This window comes from Sarcophilus harrisii, chromosome 3, assembly GCF_902635505.1.
Source record: "Sarcophilus harrisii chromosome 3, mSarHar1.11, whole genome shotgun sequence".
Taxonomy (NCBI): Eukaryota; Metazoa; Chordata; class Mammalia; order Dasyuromorphia; family Dasyuridae; genus Sarcophilus; species Sarcophilus harrisii.
In genome coordinates, this window is record NC_045428.1 from 314,096,086 (window position 1) to 314,119,586 (window position 23,501).

Genomic DNA, 23,501 nt, shown 5'->3' on the forward strand with positions numbered 1-23,501 from the left:
TTATCCAGAAGGCTCTCCTAACAGACATTTCGCTAAAAATCCAGGTGTATGATATTCACAACATTGGCCTGATCTTCCAATAATGGTAGTAATTGTCAGAAAAAAAAAATGTTCATCTGGCCTGAATGTTTTTCTTGATGAAGTCATGCTAGTTCTTCCTTTTCCCTTCTAAATATTCATAAAAAAATCTTTCTTATCACTCATTACAGAATTTTTCCAGGAATCAAAGTCAAACTCACCAACACTGGAGTTGGTAAACTCTACCCTTTTTTACATTTTGAAAATCAGGTCAATATCTGCCCTCTTTATTATATATATATATACATATATATACATAATAATTATGAATCATAATTATGCTATTATTATGTCATACTGATATATTATTTGTGATCATATATTTATTAATATAATTTATTATGTGATAATAAAATATAATATACATTCCAGAACTCTGTGTGCTATGATGCCAAAAAACAAGTTGTGAAAATTATCTCATTTTAATCTTCAAAAAAACCCTGAGAGGTAGGTGTTGTGATGACTTTGTTTAGCTCTATCTCATTTAAATCTTGCACAAATGAAGACATCACCTTTGTGATATCATTAGTTTTCTTAAATAATGAAAGATGAGCAACAACAACAGATGAAGAAACAGGTGCGCAGAAGTTGTTCTTTTCTCAAGAGTTTTACCTTTTAAAAAAATCTTTGTCAGAAAGGATAGCTTACTGAGTAAAAGATGAGAGATGGAAACATTTGAAACTAATGTCATGTAAAAACAAAAGATAGCAATAAAAATATTTTAAAAGGAAAAAAGAGAAAGTACCACCAATAATCTTAAATCACATAAAATTTACATATACATATATATTTGCCCTTTTCTAATCCTGCATTCCCTCTCACCCTTCCTGGTCTTTCAAAGATCAGTGGCTAAAGCTCAACAATAAAATCATCCGGTTCATTCCACTACCTTGGGATGTAATTCAGCTGGATCTGATGACTTAAAAAACATATTGTGTTCTCTAACCATCGTCTCACAGCTTCTATTTTAACTCCTTGTTAACCATTTTTGTTTTATCTTTTCCTGTCCAGAGATCACTTTCCCTGGCAGAGAAAACAAAAGCAAATGAAAGATTGAGTAGTTCTGCCCTCTACAACTATTATTCCTTTACCTTCTTTGAGCTTACTTTAGTCTCTAAAATTGCTGTATCTTAAAATCCTCTTTTATTGTATTTATCACTAGCCTCAATTCATTCTGCTTTTACATGCTTCTAACACTATTCTTTTAAAATTCGATTAAAAAACTATCCTTTTCTATTTGTCCTCTGATATCTATCCTTGCTTCCATTTTGTATGTATGTATTTTAAAATTTGAATTGGTCAAGAGCTCTCATTTCACCATATTACTCATACTTTATGCATGCTACATATACAACAGGTTTGGTTTTTTTTGTTTTTTGTTTTTTGTTTTTTTTTTTTTTGGTTCTGACTTTCCTGAATACTGTCTTAATTAATTACCTGTCCTTTACACTCATAGTCATCATTTTATTCATTACATTCACACAATTTTGATATCTGGCTTGGCAAGTTTTCACATCCCCTTCTATATTCATTTTAATGCTCCCTTAATTTGATTCATAAGATGCTTAGAAAATGTGTTTTTATTACCTCTTGCTGGGTATACCCTATCTCTTCTGAAAAGCCCTTCATCCCTACAATTTAAGCTTTGCTCCAGCCATTCAAATCCCATCCTTAAATACCTTTTCATTCCATTGTTTATTTTCTAGATCTGTCTTTCTCTTATCAATCTCTTTTCACTCAATAATAGGTTGCAAATACCATCTACTTTCCCCCCAAAATTCTCTCTATCGGCCATGCTGTTTTTAAATATAAAAATGGACCATATTGTTTTGTGTTGCTTAAGACAATTCTGTGGGGCAATTAAAGCCATGCTTTACACTGAAGTAACTGAAATTTACCCAAAGGAATCTATATTCTCAACACGTGGATACTTTCTCCAGAAAAAAAAAGGTTCCTACTCATCCATGCTGGCATCTTCCCAGTGACTCTTTTTCATCTCAATGTTTAAGCTCATTTTAGCAGTTTGGTGGGATGAAGGAAAGGAGAAGCTTTCCAGTGTGTTGGGACATTCTCCACTCTTTCCTGATGTTGATTGGATATTAGTGGAATAACTTAGTTATTCCATGTTACCTCTAAAATAAAATACAAACTCTTTGACCCCTTAAAGTCCTTTAGAATCCATTGTAGCCTCTCTTTCCAGGATGATTACACATTATTCATAGTTTAACAGCAATAAGGACATAAAACGAACTAGATAAACAACTTGGAAGGAATTCACAACTCTAATTAGTGCAATGACTAACCACAGTTCCAGAGGAGTAATGGTGCTACCTATTTCTTGATTGAAAAGTAATAAACTTTAGATTCTGGATATTAGTAGAGAATTTGTTCAGAGTTCATCACGTACAACCCCCTCACATTACAAATGAGGGAACTGAGGACTAGAGAAATCAAGTGACTTGTCCAAGGTAGCAAGGTCATATAAGTTATAAATGGCAGAACCAGGATTTGAACCCAAGCCCTCAGACTCCAGTAATCTTCAGAACTTTACATTTTAGCCAATCAGCATCCTTGCTACATTTAATCTCCTCCTTCCATGCCTTTACACAAGTTATTCCCCATGCCAAGGATGATTAATAAATACTTAATCTATTAATCTAGTCCTTAATTATAACCATGAAACCAACCCAACTTCTTTTTCGATTATACTTTTCTTTGATATCCTTTCTTCTAAAGTTCCTTAGTTGTTGTATTTTGTATTTTGTACCTACCATGTTCCTTTCAATTGTTCTCTGAATGATAGTCATTTTTAATTCTTCTATCATGATTTTTCATGGGGTATTCCAGCTCAAACTAGTTTGGAATAGCTAATTACTAAATATTCAGTGTGAACATTTATAATGTAGAAATTGGCAAATGCTACAATTCAGGGATTGATTTATTATTTTGCTGATTATCTAGCTCTTAAAAATGTAATGGAAAAAGACCAAAAAAAGGTAGAAAAATGTCAATGACAAAAAAATTCAGATTAGATTTTAAAATTTATCATGTTTACACTATTTTCAAAAACCCAGTTGTTAAATATTTATCAGGACACTATTTCTAGGACTCTTAGTGATATAAAACAGTAGATCAGTTTGTTTTTTCTCAATTGTATTTTATTTTTCCAAATTTTTCCAACTACATGAAAAGATAGTTTTCAACATTTGTTTTTGTAAGAGTTTGTTTTCCAAATTTTTTCTTCCTTTCTTTCTTTCTTTCCCCTCCCCAAGAAAGCAAGCAATCCAGTATAGAATTTGCATGTGCAATACTTTTAAATACATTCCCATATTTGTCATTTTGTACAAGAAAAGTCAGACCAAAGTGTGAACAATCCACAAGAAAGGAAACAAACAAACAAAGGTGAAAATATTATCTCTGAATGTAGATGGCATTTTCCATTACAAGTCTGTTGGAATTGGCTTAAATCACAACGTTGCTGAGAAAAGCCAAATCCACCACAGTTGATCATCAAATAAACTTGCTGTTGCTATATGTGATATTCTATTGGTTCTGGTCATTTCACTCAGCATCAGTTAATATTAGGCTTTTCTGAAATCAGCCTGTTCATAATTTCTTATAGAATAATAATAGTCTATTATATTCATATAACATAACTCATTTAAACATTTCCCAATTCAAGAATATCCACTCAATTTCTAGTTCCTTGTCACTACAAAAAGGGCTGCCACAAACATTTTTTGCATGTGGGTCCTTTTCTCTCTTTTATGAAATCTTTGGGATATAAACTCCATAGAAACACTGCTGGATCAAAGGGTATGCACAGTTTTATAGTCTTTGAACATAATTCCAGATAGCTCTCCAGAATGGTTGGATCATTTCACAACATCACCAACAATGCATCAATGTCCCAGTTTTTCCACATCCCCTCCAACATCCATCATTATCTTTTCCTGTCTAAATCAATCTGAGAGGTGTGAAGTGGTACCTCAGAGTTATATTAATTTGTGTTTATCTAATCAATTGTGATTTTAGAGCATTTTTTCATATGACTAGAAATGGTTTTAAATTTTTCATCTGAAAATTATTTGTTCATATTCTTTGACCATTTATCAACTAAAGAATGACTTGTATACTTATAAATTTGAATCAGTTCAATATGGCAGAAACAAGGCATTGACCCACATTTAACACCATATACCAAAATAGGGTCAAAATGGGTTCATGATCTACATGTAAAGAGTGATTTTATAAGCAAATTAGAAGAACATAGGATAGTTTATCTCTCAGACCTGTGGAGGAGGAAGGAATTTGTGACCAAAGAAAAACTGGAGATCATTATTGATCACAAAATAGAAAATTTTGATTATATTAAGTTAAAAAGTTTTTGTATAAACAAAATGAATGCAGACAAGATTAGAAAGAAAACAATAAACTGAGAAAACATTTTTATATTCAAAGGTTCTGATAAAGGCCTCATTTCCAAAATATATAGAGAATTGACTCTAATTTATAAGAAATCAAGCCATTCTCCAATTGATAAATGGTCAAAGGACATGAACAATTTTCAGATGATGAAATTAAACTATTTCTAGTCATGTGAAAAGGTTCTCTAAATCACCATTGATCAGAGAAATGCAAATTAAGACAACTGTCAGATACCACTACACACCTGTCAGATTGGCTAGGATGACAGGAAAAGATAATGACAAATGTTGGAGGGGATGTGGGAAAACTGGGACACTGATGCATTGTTGGTAAAACTGTGAACGGATCCAATCATTCTGGAGAGCAATTTGGAACTATGCTCAAAAAGCTATCAAACTGTGCATACCCTTTGACCCAGCAGTGTTACTACTGGGCTTATTATATCCCAAAGGGATCTTAAAGAAGGGAAAGGGACCTGTATGTGCAAGAATGTTCGTGGCAGCCCTCTTTGTAGTAGCCAGATGCTGGAAAATGAATGGATACCCATCAATTGGAGAATGGCTGAATAAATTGTGGTATATGAATGTTATGGAATATTATTGTTCTATAAGAAATGATCAGCAGGATGAATACAGAGAGGCTTGGAGAGACTTACATGAACTGATGCTGAGTGAAATGAGCAGGACCAGGAGATCATTATACACAGCAACAACATGATTATACAATGATCAACTCTGATGAATGTGACTCTCTTCAACAATGAGATGATTCAAACCAATTCTACTTTTCAATAAAGAAGAGAGTCAGCTACATCCAAAGAGAGAACTATGTGAAATGAGTGTGGACCACAATATAACATTTCTACTCTTTCTGTTGTTGTTTGCTTGAATTTTTGTTTTTCTTCTCAAGTTTTTTTTTCTTTCTAGATCCAACTTTTCTTGTGTAGCAAGATAACTGTATAAATATGTATACATATATTGTATTTAATATATACTTTAATATATTTAACATGTATATACTTTGACATATTTAACATGTATTAGACTACCTGCCATCTAGGGGAGAGAATTGGGGGAGGGAGTGAAAAAGTTGGAACAGAAGGTTTTGCAAGGGTCAATGTTGAAAAATTACCCATGCATACATTTTGTATATGAAAATCTATAATAATAATAATATTAAAAAACCAAAGGTGAATGTTGAAATTTTTTTAAAATTTGAATCAGTTCTCTTAAATATTAGTTTTAAGAAAAAGATGTGTCTCTGTTAATGGGAAAATTTTGAAGTCATTAAAGTTGTTCTACATTGTCCTAAAGGAAATCTAATATACTTTCTTTCAACTGTTTAATTCTGGTACCAATTTGTTGTTCACTTGTATTGTCCATTCATTGATAAACTCTATAGCCTGTCCATCTCTTTGCATGACATTATCCTGACAATAGATATTCTTTGTCTTAGGTCTGATCAAAAGAGAATGTTGCTCAGGTCAGGCACAAAGGAATAATCTCTATGTACATTTGGTATGGATTCTCTAATTTTGTAAATAGAGAGCCCATGATATTAGGAAGGATGTGAATATTCTGATTATTGTCAGCCTTGAAGCCTATACATAGGGACATACGTGAAAAAAGGGAAAGACTCAGGTTGTTGTCCTTTGTTCTCAAAAAAGACCAAAATGACATCACTATGTTAGAATCAAGTTAGTATGTTTTTCTGTGGTTGATCAGACCAAAAGGAGTTCAGAATGCTGTGCCACAGGTCAGAGACAAAAATGAATTATTTGGGGTAGCTTCTCCAGCTTTTCCCATTTCATGTTCCTTCTGAGCAAATTCAATTCTGATTTGCTCATAGAGCACAGCACTGCCTGCCATCCTGGGAGGTCCTGTCCCAGTGTCTCCCATGCCATACAATTGATTGTAAAGTTAGAGAGACCTTGAGAGTGTCCTTGTATTGCTTTTTCTGACCATGATCACTTGTTGTACATGAATTCTCCATATATTAGTCTTTTTTGGCAAACAAGCATATGGCATTTGAACAATGTGGCCAGTCCCCTGGAGTTGCACTCCCTGATGTAGAGTTTGAATGTCTGGCAGTTTAGTTCAACAATGTGTCTAGTACCTCATCCTGCCAGGTGATCTTCAGAGTCTTCCTCAGACAATTCAGATGGAAGCAATTCAGTTTCTTGGCACAGTACTGGTGTTCAGCTTTCACAGGACAACGAGATCAGCCCCAGAGCTCTGCAGACCTTCAGTTTGGCAGTCATCCTGAAACTTCTCTCCCACACTTCTCTTTGGAGCCTACCAAACACTGAACCAACACATGTGTCAGTCTCATTAACAATGTGGACATCCCTAAAAAGCATGTTACAAGGATAAGGGACAAAACTCCACTTGCTGTAACCGATTCTGCCTATGGATGGTGTGGTACTGCCTGATGGATCATCATCTCTGTTTTCTTGATGTTAATTGTCAGGCCAAAATTAGAACCAGCAGCAGAGAACTGACCCATACTTTGTTGCATCTCAGCTTTGGAAGCTACATTTCATGCACAGTCATCTGCAAACAAAAAGCCGTGTACCAATACTCCCTCCACTTTGGGTTTGGCTTGGAGCCTTTTCAAGAATTTACCATCAGTGCGATCACTGATTTCTTTATTATGTTTGTCCTCCTTGAAGGCATTTGACAACATGGCTAGAAAGATCGTGCTAAAAAGCATGGGACAAGCACAGCTGTTTCACTCCATTAGTGACCATTATCCAGAGCCCAAGCAAACATGCCATCATGGAACTGATGTACTATGCTGATTAACTTCTCTAGGCAACCAATTTTTGACATATTTTCCCACAAACCCTAACCACTGATGGTACCAAAGGCTTGGTCAGCTCTACGAATGTTGTATACAGACCTCTCTTCTGCTCCTGGCGTTGTTCCTGGAATTGTCAGGCAGCAAACATCATATCAACTGCTCTTCGGTCCCTTCTGAAGCCACACTGACTCTCAGGTAGATGACCTTCTTCCAAGTGCAGGGTCAGCTTATTAAGAAGACTCTGGCAAGAATCTTGCTAATAATGAATAAGAGAGAGAGACTCCATGTGATTGTCACAGGACAATCAATTCCCTTTACCTTTATAGAAATGGACAATGGAGGCATCTTTGAACTCCTGGGGTCTTTGAACACTTCTTGCCATATAATCTGGAAAATTTAAATCAACTTTTATTTTATATGAGCAATGGACCCCTCACCTTGTAAACTTCAGTTGGAATAGAATCAATACCAGGTGCTTTGCCACACAAAAGTCATCTAATGGCATTCAAACCTTCTTCAATTGGATCTAATCTAGTAAACAAGCATGTATGCCTTCCAAAAGAAGAGAACAATAGGCTCATGACAATATGACTGCCACTTGCAGGAAAATGCCATATCAGTGCCTATATTTCCACCATGACAAACTCTGATGAGATAAAAAAAAATTATAAAGATCTAAAGACCCTTATCATCAGTATGTCAAAAGGGACAAGTTAATAATTATGAGTGACTTTAATGCTAGAATAGGGTCAGACCATCAGATATGGCAGGGAGTCCTTAGAAAGATTGAAGTTAGAAATAGCACGAATTCCATTTACCTAAACATGATAAAACTTCATGGGTATACTCTCTCAGCAAACATTGGCATGTAATAGACTATGTGATTGTGAGGAGACAGGATATGAAAGTGATGAAGGCAACGTGTGGTACAGAGTTGCTAGACTGATCTTAGACATTCTCTCCAGATTGAATATTCTCATCTAACAAAAGTGGAGGCCACAAAGTGAAAAAAGATTACCAGAAGAATTAATGTCAACAAAATAGAGAGGAAAGGAGAACAGTTTGTTGCCAACTTTGAGGATAAGTTGAGGAAATATACAGTTGGCAACAATGGAGCAGAAAAGGAGTGACCAGCTTTAGAGATTTGGTATACAGCACTGCATTTGCTTATGTGGGTCAGAACACAAGCAAAATCAAAACTAGTTTTTTTTTAATTTAATAGCCTTTTATTTACAGGATATATACATGGGTAACTTTACAGCATTAACAATTGCCAAACCTCTTGTTCCAATTTTTCACCCCTTACCCCCTCACCCCCTCCCCTAGATGGCAGGATGACCACTAGATGTTAAATATATTAAAATATAAATTAGATACACAATAAGTATACATGACCAAAACGTTATTTTGCTGTACAAAAAGAATCAGACTCTGAAATATAAATCAAAACTAGTTTGACAAAAATGAAGGGGAAATTCAGAAGCTGCTAAATGAAAAACGAGAAGTTCACAGGGTGTAACAGCAGGATAGTGCATCCATCTCTAAGAAAGTAGCATTCAATTTCATAAAAATTAAAGTACAATAGAAACTGAGAGAGATGCGTGACTTTTGGCTTAGTAAGAAGGCAGATGAATTCAGTTTTATGTTGATAGCAACAATCCAAAGCACTTTTATGATTCACTGAAGGCTATTTATAGGCCAAAGACTCATCTCAACTACTTAGCACTGATGGAATCACACTGACTAATGATAAGGACACGATCCTAGAGAGATGGGCTGAACATTTCCATAGTGTTCTCAATAAACCATCATCAATCAATGCTGAAGCTATTGACCGTTTACCTCAGGTTGAAATCAATCATTCCCTTATTCCAAAAGAAATGATAAAAAGGATATTTTCAAAGAAATCAAGGAACACTTCTATGAGCTATTAACAAAATAAATAGGACCAGGAGAACAAATGATACAATAAAAACAGCATTGTAAAGAAAAGTAGTTTGAAAAGTTAAGAACTCTGATCAGCACAATGGCCAGTTATAATTCTAGAGGGAAAGGGATGATCCTCCCACCAGAAAGAGAACCAGGATGCCTAATGAGGCATATATTTTTTGGACATGACCACTGTGTAGACTTTTTGTATTTGTTACAAGGATTTTTTTTTCTGATGAAGCTTGTAGGAGAAAGAGGGGGGAAAGATGATTAATTGAAAAAAATTAAAAATAAAATAAAATTTGCATAAAAATTAAATGCTTTTCTAAAAAAATTATCAATAAAAAGTAAGTATAATGGAATCTGATATTTCTTATATCTTTCAATCATGTCAAAGAAAATCCATGGCATACTGTGGAATATATCTTCCAAAGCATGCCATTCTTTGCTAATCCCCTCATAAAGATTTGTCTCAAAACATATTTAGAAGATTCTCATTTAATAAAAAATGTATAGATATGGGGAAAGTATTGTAGTATGTTGCTGTTAGTATTCTCTTGACCACCTTTTTTCTTGATTAAAAGGCACCTGATTTTTTTCCACATCTTTGGTATCATTCCCTGCCTCAGAATCATTAATGTCCTTACACTGCATTGCCTCCAATTTGGATCTCTTCTATCTACATGAGCTAGTCCAGCTGTTTTTCCTATATTTGTACTATTTAATTCCATTTCTACATCTTCTCAAAGCATATCTGAGATTGTGATATTAGAATCCATGTGTGAAGGTTCTGCTGTTTTCAATAGTGAAAAAAGTTGGTTATAAAATATTTTCAGATCTTCTCCATCTTTTCTGTGCATTATCCTTCAATTTTTATTCTTAAGTACTCTCAGTATAACTTTGCTTAGTTGGATATTTCAGCCCAGCTTTTCTTAAACTGTTTTCCTCTTCTTTCCAATATTTTATGAAGTGTAATATTCTTCATAATCTTTCTTCATTTATATCCATAAGATTTTAAATAAAAATTTATAAATTTTGTTTCAACTTCAGATTTTCCAATTTTTCTCTTTCCCCATCTTGGAGAGATCTAAGACTTTTACAGAAAAAAAATTTTCAGCAAAACTTAACCAACACATCCGAAAAGTCTGATAACTTACACAGTTTTATCTTCTCATAGACCTTTTTTAGAACCAGCCTTCATAATTATAAGTTCACAGTTTCAATTGATTTTCATTGTAATTTTTCTTTCCCATTATATTGTTGTGGCCAATGTTTATATTGTTTTCCTAGTTCTGCTTATTTCACTTTACCTCTTCTTAACATGCTTTTTTATATTCATAGTCAGCATTTTTATAACACAGTAATAACATATTACATTCATGTTTTGTTATTTGTTAGCCATTCCCCATTCAATGGGCAGCTGCTTTGTTTCCTGTTCTTTGCTAATATGAAAATTGTGACTATAAATATTTTGGTGTATATGAAGCCTATCTTTTTAGCCATTGACCTCTTAGGAGTATATCTTCTCTATATGACTTTATAAACAAGTTTATATTCAAAGCAGATGTCCTTTTGCTGTCATATAATCTGACAAGTAAGTTAAATATTTACTGAATAAATGCATTTTAGGCTTTTTTCCTTGTTATAATTAATATATATGATTAATATATATTGATTAAATCCAGTATAAATTATTACAGTTTGTCTATATAGTTTCTTCTATAAGTATTCCATTTTTCATCATCAATAAGATTGAGTTATTCTAATTGTATACCTCATTTTTTTCTAATTTTCTCACAAGTTTTTGGTCTGACTACACAAAGATAAAATTCATGAATAACTTCCCCATGAGTAACTTGTTATTTAGTGTTGGTTTAAATAATATCCTGTTCATTTTTTGAGATGTTACTTGGTGATCATCATGACTTCTGATTTATTTCCCAAAACAGTTTTTCTGACATGATAAAGCTTTGATGTAGTCTACAAGTCTTTAGCCTTTCTCATTACTTATTCCTGATCTGTCTTTTCCAAAATATTTCTTGCCATCCTCATCTATTTCAAATTTCATGTTGATGTTACTAAGCATCAAAGTATTTTGTTATTTTTGAGTCATTTTCAGTTGTGTCTAATCCTTTGTGATAATGTAGGACTCTCTTGACAAGATTCTGAAGTCACACAGCTAGTCAGTGTCTTGAGGATGTATTACAATTCAGGAAGATGAGTCTTCCTGTCTACTGGCCAGCCACTCTATCCACTGTTCCACCTATCTGCTTGCCTCCAAGTATATATTAATTTCATTTGGAGGGTTTTGTGGAGTTCTCCATAGAATTTCTCTATGTCTTCATCCTCTGCCAAACTATAATTATTTTCACAGTTATCTTTTTGCAAATTTTTGTGAATATAATACAAGCATTGCAATACAAGATCACCAACTGTTCTATGAAGAGATGTTTCTTTTTGCTTTTTCATACATAATAAAACTTTACCTACATAAGAGAACCTGTGAGACATCTTTTCATTTAGGCAAAACTTACTTCTTTCTTCTAATTTTGTTTATTGTTAAGAAAGTCAAGATTGACATTATCAAGTTCCTCTAATATTATGTCAATTTGGTGTACAAAAGGAATTTCAAATCTTACTTTTAGACTACCTACAAGTAAGTTAAAATCCATACATGATCTAAATATTGTAGTTCTTATGACCTACCACTCCACTACCATTTCTGTAGAAGCAAGAAAGGATCACACAATTGCAAATCATTTTATATTTATTTGTCTTTCAAAGGTTGCCTTTTATCAGCAAGTGACTATTGATAGTGAACTTTGTTATACTTAGCTAGACTGATTCTTGGAAAGCATTCAGTGACTTTCTAGAACCATACTGAAAACCCTCCTGTATGGTAGAACCTATCAGAGCATGGGCTTTACAGGTATAGCCTTCAAGAACAATCAACCCCATAGCATAAAGAGACAAAGGAACAGGTCTTTCAGGAGACTTAAAGAATCCATCAAATTAAAGGATTAAAAAATCATCTAAGGCCACATAAGGAAAGATAGGAATAAAACACAAATCTTGTAAGTCTTATGTTTGTTGTTGTTTTTTTTTCTATTGTGCAACAACATAGAGGAAAGAAAAAATGAGTTCTCCTAAAGACCAGAGGGTACTTGTAAACAGCTTGTTCTCTTAAATATTTAAGACATATAATTAATCAATAAAAAACATTTCTCCTGCAATTGCTGTATTCTCTGTGAAGGAAGTAAACTCAATCCAGCCCACACAGTCCTGTTTCCCATTATCACAAATTATCAATGAGTTGAGTCCAAATTAATGAGGTTTTCCTGTAGCTTCATTTTTATCTGACATAACAAAATACAATATAGATTTTTCTTTCAGAACTAATTCCTCTTGCAATCTTTGTGATTTTATTAGCATTCTAGGGAAACAAGAATTTCCTGAGTATTTATCACGATTTGCTTAAGTAAAGAATTCAATAGCAAATGAAAATAAGATGGGATGTTTGAATGACATTAATAAAGCTTCTTACAAATAACAACTTCCCTTCTTTCCCTTACAGTCAGGATACTTTACCTTGGTATCAATACTGTAAAAATATTTCTGAAAGGTTTTATAAAATGCTGCAATGAGAGTGCAGAATTGTTTCTTATCAAAATTTGCTACATTTCTATCACTTTTGATTTATGTAAAAGAAATGAGAATGTTAATAATAGCAATTTAAAAAGTCATGCAATCTCACATCTCTTGGTTGTTTTTAAGGAATTCTCTTTGGAACAAAAGTTCCTTTACTTTAGTCAGAGAAACAATTAGGAATCAATAGGGTTATGTCCTAAGATGTCTAAATTTAGTGGATGGACGTAGATATAATTTTCATTCTTTTTGCAGTAAGCAAACAATTGAGCATTTGACCTGCTTAGAAAGATTAACTAGTTCAGATGTATTCCATGTGAACTTCTCCACAATTTACCCTACCTCATACTACTTTCCCATCACTCTTCCCTTGGGGTTTCCCCAGTAGTGGCTTAATTTTATCCTTCAATCTCCCTATCCCATTTTAGTGCAAACCCAACCATAACAACAACATTGAATTGTCCTGAGTTGCACCTGGCTATTTATTTCTCTGCTAGGAGGTACACAGGCTAAGGCAACATATATTTCAACATTCAGGCAAATGAGCACAGTGTATCACAGACCTGGAAGCATGAGTTGAACAGATTTGATAAGTAATGGCAAAAATTTAATGAAAATCAGTATGCCTCCCATCCTAAAGATGCTAAGGAATCCAGTCCTTACTGCTCTGACATACTCCTTCCATTCAGGTTTCCAGAGTATTACTTTAAGCAGTAGATATGTTCCTAAAAAGTTATGGACTCATACATGAAATACTGTTTTAGCAGGGGATTTTGCTATTTAAAGGCAGTGGATGGATGTTTTTGTTTGGCTAAGATTTTTCTTACACACACACACACACACATTTCATCATCCACTCGATCTATTTAGTTGCTAAGTTAAACAATGCATTATGTGGTAGAAAAGGCACTGACTAGAAATAGGAAAACATGAATTCTAGTCCCAGTCCAATCACAGGTTAATTGTTGATGGAAAGTCATTTATTCTCTCTTTGCCTCAGTTGCCTCATCTGATGACCTTACAGAAAATAGATATTAGATGTATAAGTAAGTATTTAAGTAGAGCATGCTGTGTCTATGTAGATATTATTCCTTACTAGACTTTCTTAAATATGGGGACTATAATTCGTGGTTAATTTTTCTCAGGAAGAAACAAAATCATGATTTTAATATGATCCTCTGGACAAAACCATAATGGCCCAAATGTTGCCACATCCTTCAGACAACCCAACACTTGAAGACAAAATAAAATGTAAGCTCTTCTGTGTAAATGTTGAGGCTAGATTTTCATCTTTTTCCACCTTGGGTCACATGTAGATACCTCAGAATGGAAGAGATATGTGCCTTAGCTGGCTTCCTATTCCCTGAGCACAACTTCCTCAGCTCCCTGACTCTAGTTATATTCATAGATCATTAAATGAAACTCACCCCAAGCTCATTTTCTGTTCACTCAGACCCAAACTCATTTTTATCATATGTCTCATCATATTATTGTGACACTCAAGTGAACTAACTGAACAACATGCAGCAAGATTCTATGTAAGGCTTCATTCCACTTATGAAAGGATTTCCATTTGTCTACCATGTCTCTCTGTATGATAATAGTCTTCATTCTTAATGTATCACTTCATCACTCCATGGACCATAGCACACTAGGCTCTTCTATCCTCCACCATCTCCCAGAACTTCTTGTACTTCTGTCCAAGTTTATGTTCATTGTTTCCATGACACTATCTATGCAACTCACCCTCTGACATACCCTTTTCCTTTTACCTTCAATATTTCCCAACATCAGGGTCTTTTTCCAGTGAGCATCATCTTCTCATTATATGGCCAATGTGTTTAACCTTAAGCTTCAGTTTTCAACCTTCCAATGAATAATCTGTACTAATTAATTTAGGTATTGATTGATCTAACCTCCTTACTGTATAAGAGATTCTCAAGTCTTCTCCACCACCACCAACGATTTGAAAGTATCAATTTTGCATTTCTCAGCTTTTCTTATATTCCAACTCTCACAGTCATACATTGCTACTAGAAAAACCATAACTTTGACTAAACAGCTTTTTGTCAGCAAGGTAATGTCTCTGCTTTTTAGTATGCTATCCAAATTTTCCATAGCTTTCCTTGCAACAAACATCTTTTAATTTCATGGCTTCAGTCACAGTCTGCAGTGATCTCTGAGTCCAAGAATATAAATCTGATATCTCTTCCATTTCTTCTCTCTCTATTTATCAAAAAGTGATGGTACCAGTTGCCAGGATCTTAGTTTCTTTTATATTAATTTTCAATCCAGATTTTACACTCTCCTCTTTCACCCTTATCAAGAGGCTTCTTAATTTCTCTTCATTTTCTGCCATGAGAATGATATCTCTTGCATGTCTGAGATTGTTAAAATATTTCTCTCAGCAACCTTAATTCCAACTTTTGATTCATCCAACCTGGCATTTTATATAATGTATTCTGCATATAAGTTAAATAAATAAGGTGACAACATACAGCCTTGCCATATTCCTTTTCCACTCTTAAACCAATCAGTTGTTCCAGGTTCAGTTCTAACTGTTGCTCTCTGGCCTGCACACAGGTTCTGCAAAAAGACAAATAAGATAATCTGACACCCCTATCTCTTTGAGGACTTGCCATATTTTATTGTGATCTATGCAATCAAAGACTTTAATGTAGTTAATGAAGCAAAAATAGATGTTTTTTTGTTAATTCTTGGCTTGTTGTTTTTTTCTGGACCTTTCTTCTTTTCCCTATAATCCAGTGGGAATGTTGGTAATTTGGTCTCTAATTCATTTGCCTCTTTGAAAACCAGCCTGCTCTAGTAATTCTTGGTTTATGCATTGTTGAAGTCTCACTTCTATAATCTTAAGCATAAACTTGCTGAATGTGAAATAATTGTAATTGTTCATTAATTTAAACATTCTTTGATGTTGTTTTTCTTTAAAATTGGGGAAAAAACCATCTTTTCAAATCCAGTGGCCAGTTGATTTTTCTAAATTTTCTGGCATTTTGAGTATAACACTTTAACATCATCATCTTTGGAGCCTTTAAATAGCTCAGATGGAATTCTATCACTTCTACTAGCCTTACTGTTAGCAATGCTTCCTAAGAGCCACTTGACCTTCTTCTCCAGGATGTCTGACTCTAGATCAGATTTTTATTAAGACCAAAAAACTGTTGGCCCCCCTACACCACAAAAGGCACTGGGTTAATGAATAATGAGTCTTGCCCTAGATATTTGACCCCAAAGGGCCATTTTCTCATTTTTGCCTGTTGTCCCTACCTGGATTTACTACAGGGAAATTTCCTACTTGTACTTAGGTTAGTTTATATCTTTTATCATTATTGTTGTTCACCATGTCCAGTTTTTCTTGATGCTATTTGGGGCTTTCTTGGCACAGATACTAGAGTGGTTTGCCATTTCCTTCTCCAACTCATTTTACAGATAAGGAAACTAAAGCAAACAAGGTTAAATGACTTGCTGTGGTTCACATAGCTAATAAGTATTTCAGGCCAGATTTGAACTCAAGAAGATAAATCTTCCTGACTCCAGGCCCAGAACTCTATCAGCAATCTTAACTCCAGTTTAATTCCACCTAACACCCCTAGAGGTTATATCTGTTTCCCCAAATTTGAGTGAAAGTGTCCCTAGAAACAATCAAGGTAGCAAATACAAATTAGGTATGGAATAGGCATTATTTCATCCCACAGAAAATTTACATGGTGCAAAGGACATATGGAAGTCCATAAACAAAGAGAAAATATATGAAGCACACTTACAAAGCTCACCATCTCCCTTAGAAAGGGATAGAGGATATATATGTATGTGTGTATATATATATATATATATGTATATATATGTATACATGTACATACACAAACACATAGTAACCCATTGACATTATAGTCTCCTTCCCATTGAGCCTACCACATCCTATTCTGGGTTTAAACCTATGATTTAAACTCCTTCATTCTAAGGGCTGCTGAACAAATAATCCCCTTCCCATAAGACATATACTATCTAAATAACTCAAAAATTTTACTTTTCACTGGTTAGGAAATCCTCTTCTTTTTCCAAGGAGTATGCTAAATCAGGAAATACCTTTTATTCTCTAACAAGCCTAAATACTGAACTCTCAAACTCAGAAATTTGGAATTACCCAGAAAGCACTGTTCAGGAAATTTCTCTCCTCTGGTTGAAAAGGGTAGATTCTAGAATCATTTGGCTTAAAGAATTCAAAATCCTTTTTCTAATAAACATGTACATGTCTATCTCTGTCATGTGCTTCATTCTCAGGATTTCTCATATCAGATCACATGAGTGCATATATCAGTTTTACTATATGTTTTTGCCACAATTCATTTGCTCCTGGTTGGAATATAATATGCATGGGTACAAATTCCTTTTCCCCTAAAATGTAAATCTACTCTGCTTTGTTATGTTAAGAAGGGAAGAGGAAGATAGAGGAAAATGGTGAGAGAGGGGGAAGAAAGGGAGAAGGAAGGAGGGAGGGAGGGAGGAACAGGGAGGAAAAATAGAAGAGAAGAGAGAACTGGGATGGAGAGGAAAGGAGAGGAAATTATCTGTTAGCTGGATTTTTAAAGGACCTTTTCTTCTGATGTCTTGGTCAGGCAATCCTTAGAAGTTCTCTGCCTCTTATTAACAATGAACCAGTGAGCCTACCTATAGTCCACAGGAAGATGCTTCTCTGATGTCTCCAAAAAAAGATCCATGTCTTGTAATTTTATCAGGTTGACTGGGAACTCATCAAACTAATCGAGGATTTACTGTATTGACCAATCCCTTCTACGTGAGGTCAAGTAGGATCATATCTCCGAAAGAAAGGCTCAGTAGACGTAGAAAGAGCCTCAAAATCTGGAAAACCTGAGCTCACATCACACTTTTGATATATATCTGATTGTTTTAACCCTTGGCAAATTGCTTAACCTCTCCATGATTTGTACCAAAGGTATCAAACATTCAGACAACTACAACACTCCCAAATGAGACCAGAACCAATACAATTTAGTGCCTCTACTCCATTTCTATCGAGTTTGACCTCACTGCTAGAGACAACTCTATGACTAAAGGTTGCAGAGAAGATGCTCACCTTACATTGATAAAGCAAGTTTCCTCACAAAAGTTCCTTATCAGTGAAATTATAAGTCCAGTTCGTATCCCTATCCCTATATTTCTACCACTGCGTCAACACTCATGAATAATTGGCTGTTTGATTCTCAAAAGTGAAATACAAGAATTAGGAAAATCAGATTTATATTAAATTTCAGATTTCTATTATTCTATACTAGAATTTAAGTTCAGGCATACATTACGCCTCACTAAAGTAATTTTTTAAAAAGAGAATCAAATAGTCTCAAAAAAAGAACAAACTGAATAAATAGTTTATAAATTCAATGATCACTTTTTCTTACTGGGTCATTAACTGAAAAAATTAGTTAAATAAATACTCAGAACTATCTGAAGAGAAGTACCTTGAAAATGGAAAACACAATAAAATATTTACTTTCCATAAACTTTATTTATGTTTTGTAATTGCAAGTTGATGGTTGAAATAGTGCTGGGTTTAGACTCTGGAGACTTGAGTTTACTTCCTGTCTGCACACTTAACTACCTGTGATCTTGAGCACTTGATTTTCCTAGACCTCAGCTTTCTAATCTCCAAAACTAAGTTCTGAGTGGGTGATAATGTTTGATTCCTTTAGCTATTTTCTCTAAATCTTTGACCCTTCTGGTTTCCCTTAGATATAACCTTTTATCTGAGAGTTCTATCATTTGGTTCTTCTTTCCTGTATCATCGTTTTCTCTGTTTTTTGATTGCAGGTAGTAACACCAGATGGCCGTGGGAAGTCCAGAGCAAAATGGGGGCTGCTGAAGAATATTCAGTGTGTCCTCCAAAAACGTTTTTGAGCTCCCAACAGCAAAGTTTAAAAGATGCACATTATATATATTCCTTACAGCATTCCTTTTTCAGGTTGGAATTCCTTGAAGGCTGATTCTAAGCTCTTCTAATACAAGTCTTCTAATTCACTAATTAAAAAGTATATATACAAAGCCATCACTTGTTAATTATCATGAATATAAGATAAAAACCAATTGATTAACAAATGTCTAAAATCTGTAGGAGTTGATGGTATTATTTATTTGTACTCACGCTAAGGATATATTATAGTAAGTGATCAGAAAAGATTTTTCTTGACTTAATCCTGCCACCAACTAGCTATGTAATATTTAAACACACCACTTCTTTGGCACATCTTTAAAGCTGAGAGGATTAGACTAAATAATCTATAAGGTTTCATATAAATCTAAGTTTTATTATTTTGAGCTTCAAGCTCAATTTAAAGAAAATAGAAGAGAATGAGTTAGTGCCACATTTTCCAAACCTTGGTCCATGCAAGACTGGTAGTTTTTCACAACAAATACAGATTGCTGGGAAATACTCAGTACTACTGAAGATTTAATAGAGGGCAGAAAATAGAAGAATTCATTCCATCAATAAGTATTTATTCAAAAACGAAGACAAATCTTACTGTCCATGGGGTGGCCATTGTGTAAGTGTCCAGTCTTTTGACTTGTGAGTAAATTAGAATTAAGTGAGGCAGAGTTGTACGAAGTCATAAAACTCAGTCTTTCTGCCAGACACCTCATTGTCCAGTGACAGAACAGGCTCAAGATGGCTCAAGATGTAGTGGATGATCTTAGTGTCTTCAGTGGCTAACCAAGATCTAAGCACCCCACAGCACCCATTTCAGCTGCCTTCATCACCATTGGAATAAATTGTACTCACCTGCCCATTCCCCCAGAAGCAGTCTTCACGTGGTTGGGGCAGGAATCCCTCTACCTTACCTTAGCATTTCAGACCCCAAGATAAACACCAATTAGGTTTAGCCCATCTGCCAAAAGGGTTTACCAGGTGTGGCTGCTGTGCCTGCTACAGCTTCTTGGAGCCATAGGTGACTAAAGTGGATAAGGTGTACACAGAAGGAAGGTGGAAAGCAGCCCTAAAAGGCTCGGCAGCAGAGGTACGTGTCTTCCTGAACACACCCTACCTCTCAAGTGCCAGGTGTAAGTTACAACTCCAAACTTGCCTCATTCCAAGCCAGGTGCACGATCCATCTCCCTTACAACATAGCTCAGCCCCTGCCTTCTACCTACTGCAGGTCCATCCCTTTCCCCATCTATATTCTCATCCACACAGAAAAAGTAGAGAAACACACACAGGAGGTCCCAATATCTATCACATCCATAATACCTCCTTCCATTAACACTGTGTCACCATCACAGCAGGGAGTTTCTCCTCAAATTGCCATCATAATCCCGTAACTTTCTTTGACTGATATAAACAAGCCCAACTCATGGATTTCCTTCATTCATGTATCTGATTCACATCACATACATTTCCTCACTATAACCTTAATGCCATGTTTGGTCCATGTTCTGTATAATCTCCTTTACATGCTATGTCCCTCACACATGTGTGTGTCCTTTCCTTTCACACCCTATCAAACATACCTCTATAGATTTCCCTGAGACAATGTTGATCTACCTCACGGGCAGGAACACACATGTAATCCCCATTAATCTCCCTCATACCATTTGTCACTCACACAGAATATCACTGTTCTACCTCACCTATCCCTGACAATTCTTCTGCCCTTCCCCTATATACTCCTTGGTCTGGCAGTTTTTATTCATTAGTGTCATAGGTTTGTCTCTCACATCATCCTATTCTCTACTCATTGTAAGTCAACAAGGAGAAAATTAATTTATCATTATTCAGTTTCCATGAGTTAGTATATAAAAGGGGAAGTAGGAAAAATGATTTCTACAATATAAGAAAAAAGGGAGACATATTCTAATAATTTAATCAGCATATTTAATTTCGTTTTGTTCGTTTTGTATTCCAGAATTGTAGCCATTTTCTTCATAAATAAAAAGTATAAAATCAAGGACATCCCCCTCTGGTACCACCCTTTTTTAACCTACCTTCTGATATCAGGAATATTAAAATATAAGCTCCTTGTGGGTAAGGCTTGTTCTTACTTTTTTTTTTTTTGGATTATACTCCCAGGATTTAGCATAGTGCTTAGCACCTAATAAGAGTACCTTCTGTCCAAATGATGGGTACCACTGCTTTCCTTTACACTGCATTCCCCAACCTCCCTATTTTGCTTCAAAATTTCCTTCACCTCCCTCTTTATTCCAGGTATAACTTTAGACTCTTCATATCAGTATTTGTGGGTTCCATAAATACATTTCAAACCTCTGTATATGCTATGAACAATGGAATTTGTGAAACACTGGCCTAGAGGATTTTTTCCCAGACACCTTGTGCTTTCACCTCAATCCCAAATTTAAAATAAAAAAAATTCCCTCACCCTAGCTACTACTAGTCTGGACCTTTTCATGTTTATAGGAAAAATCAAAGATCATTGGGCCTTCTTATCAAGATAAATGTCAGCCATCTTTACTTCAACACAAAGAAAGTTGTTTGAGGGAGCAAATCAGATGGCTGCCTACCTAGGCAGAATTCAAAAGAATTCAAGAATGCTAGGGAGATCACTTTATCATATAAAAATGTTGAACTGACTTCTGGCTTTACTTCCACTCTTTAGAGCTTTGTTCCTTTGTCTTAAGGCAAAAAGGTCATTTGGGCTGTCAAAATGCAAATACATAAAAGCTTTATCACTCCCATTTGCCTCAAATAAATCTGTCAGGTCCTCAAATAAACTATAGGAAGTTTATGGAGAAAGTGAAAGCATTTGGTGCTTTGGAGTTAGGGGCTGGGTCAAATCAGAAGCTTATGAGAAAAACTATTATTGGAAATGATCGGATTATTAGCACTTTAGTTATAGCATAATTTGCTAATATAAACTGATAGTGATAGGATTCTGGAAAAGGCATTCTTCCAGGGAATAGAGCTAGGGAGAGATAATAAAAAAAACAGAGAGGGGGGACCCAAGGTAGAAGAGAAACAGGAGCTGAAGAAAGTGCTCACCCAATAAAACTCGGAACAGAACTAGAAAATGTGTATACAAAGTAGAACAGAGGAGAGCTGGAAGTCCACAAATTCCATTAGCATCAGTTTAAAACAATTGTGCCCTTGTTCAGTGTTGGAAACAAGCAAATGCCTTTTAGCAAGGAATATTAGCGAAGGAGCAAGGACATTGGTCTCATATATAAGTCAAATACTAAATTATCCAGCAAAATTAGAGAGTTGGAATGGGGAGCAAAGCAACGATGCAGAGAGAGAGAGAAACAGAGCCATGGGACTCAGAGCTCCAGGCTCTGTTCAGATAAGTGAAGAAAGGATTGAGTTAACTAAGAGAGAACCTAAATAGGTAAATGTATAAGAGTAGTCAGATAACTGATTAATTGCAACCAGTGAACACACTCCTGCAGAGCATATGCATCTTTTGATGACTCATGAGGGTCCATCACTCCCATCCCACTGGGTTTTTAAAGTCTGGTGGTTTATTGTCATGAATTCTTTAGAAGCACCACTGAGGGGGGAAGAAGGATAAAAAAGACAGAAAAGATACCAAAGACAAAATTTTTGGACTTTTCAATTTTGCCTTAAAGTACATGCTGAAGCCATACAAATGTGTTCACCATTGAACATGTTTCAGTCACAATGCAGCCCAGATCTTGTCTGTCATTCCAAGGTGGCTTCAAGGAAACTTGTTTGGATAGGGTCTAACTGTTTAAACCTGAGCTGGTATGCTGCCACAGCTGGCAAACTGGCCTTCCAAGGCTGCTCCTATCTCTCCAAAAGCAAACTGATTTTACCCCTCTGGGTACAGTGAAAGAGGCCTTGGTCACTCAGCAAGAAAGTATTCCCCACAGCCTCATTAAATTCAAGGTCCCAATGTTCTTTGGCATTTTTAATGTTGGCAAAGTCATTCACTTGGGATGAATTTATGTTAATATATATGTAAATCTTAGGGCTTTCATTTAGCCTTCACTTCTTAGTGCGCTGCTCCTAAGAATCAGAAAGACCCCAGTTCCTCCAAAAAAAAAAAAAAAAAAAGCAAAATTCTAAATATCACCTCCAGATGTCCAAAAGATCATAATCTGTGATCACAAAATCAGCCTTAAATGAAACACTAACGTCAGAGAAAGATGCCTTCATGTACCTTTACCTTTTCGTTCCTTTTAACCATTGACAATGCCCCAAACCATGCTTTGGGGGCTTACAGTCCTGCTGTTCTTTCAACCCTGCCTAGAGGAAAATAGGTGAAGGTGTAGATAGATTGTTAGACCTAGAGACAGGAAAACCTGAGTTCAAACCGATTTCAACTGTAAAATAGGGATGATGATAATACCTACTTCCCAGGATTGTTAGAAAGATAAAAATTTGTATTATTTGTAAAATATTTAGGACAATGGTTGGCACATAGTAGTTGGTTAATAAATATTTATTTCCTCGCCTCCTTCCCTACCTTTCAATTATTTAAATCCAACTCTCAGGAAAGGATATGATTAATAGCCATATATGCATATGGATATAATTAATATTCACATATATACATATATGAAGTATGATGCCTCATACCATTCACAAGCCCAGCATTGTCTCTAGTACAAATAGC

General features: G+C 35.1%; 1 protein-coding gene across 1 annotated transcript in view; it reads left to right on the forward strand.

Moving 5' to 3' along the window:
* TRIM42 (tripartite motif containing 42) overlaps positions 1–18,964 on the forward strand; it is a 55,319-nt gene extending 36,355 nt beyond the window's left edge. The window contains exon 5 of the mRNA XM_031959830.1: positions 18,730–18,964. Within this exon, the coding sequence (XP_031815690.1) occupies positions 18,730–18,816 (87 nt within the window). The 3' untranslated portion in view covers positions 18,817–18,964. The remainder of the gene's footprint in view (positions 1–18,729) is intronic.
* Positions 18,965–23,501: the final 4,537 nt, after the last annotated feature.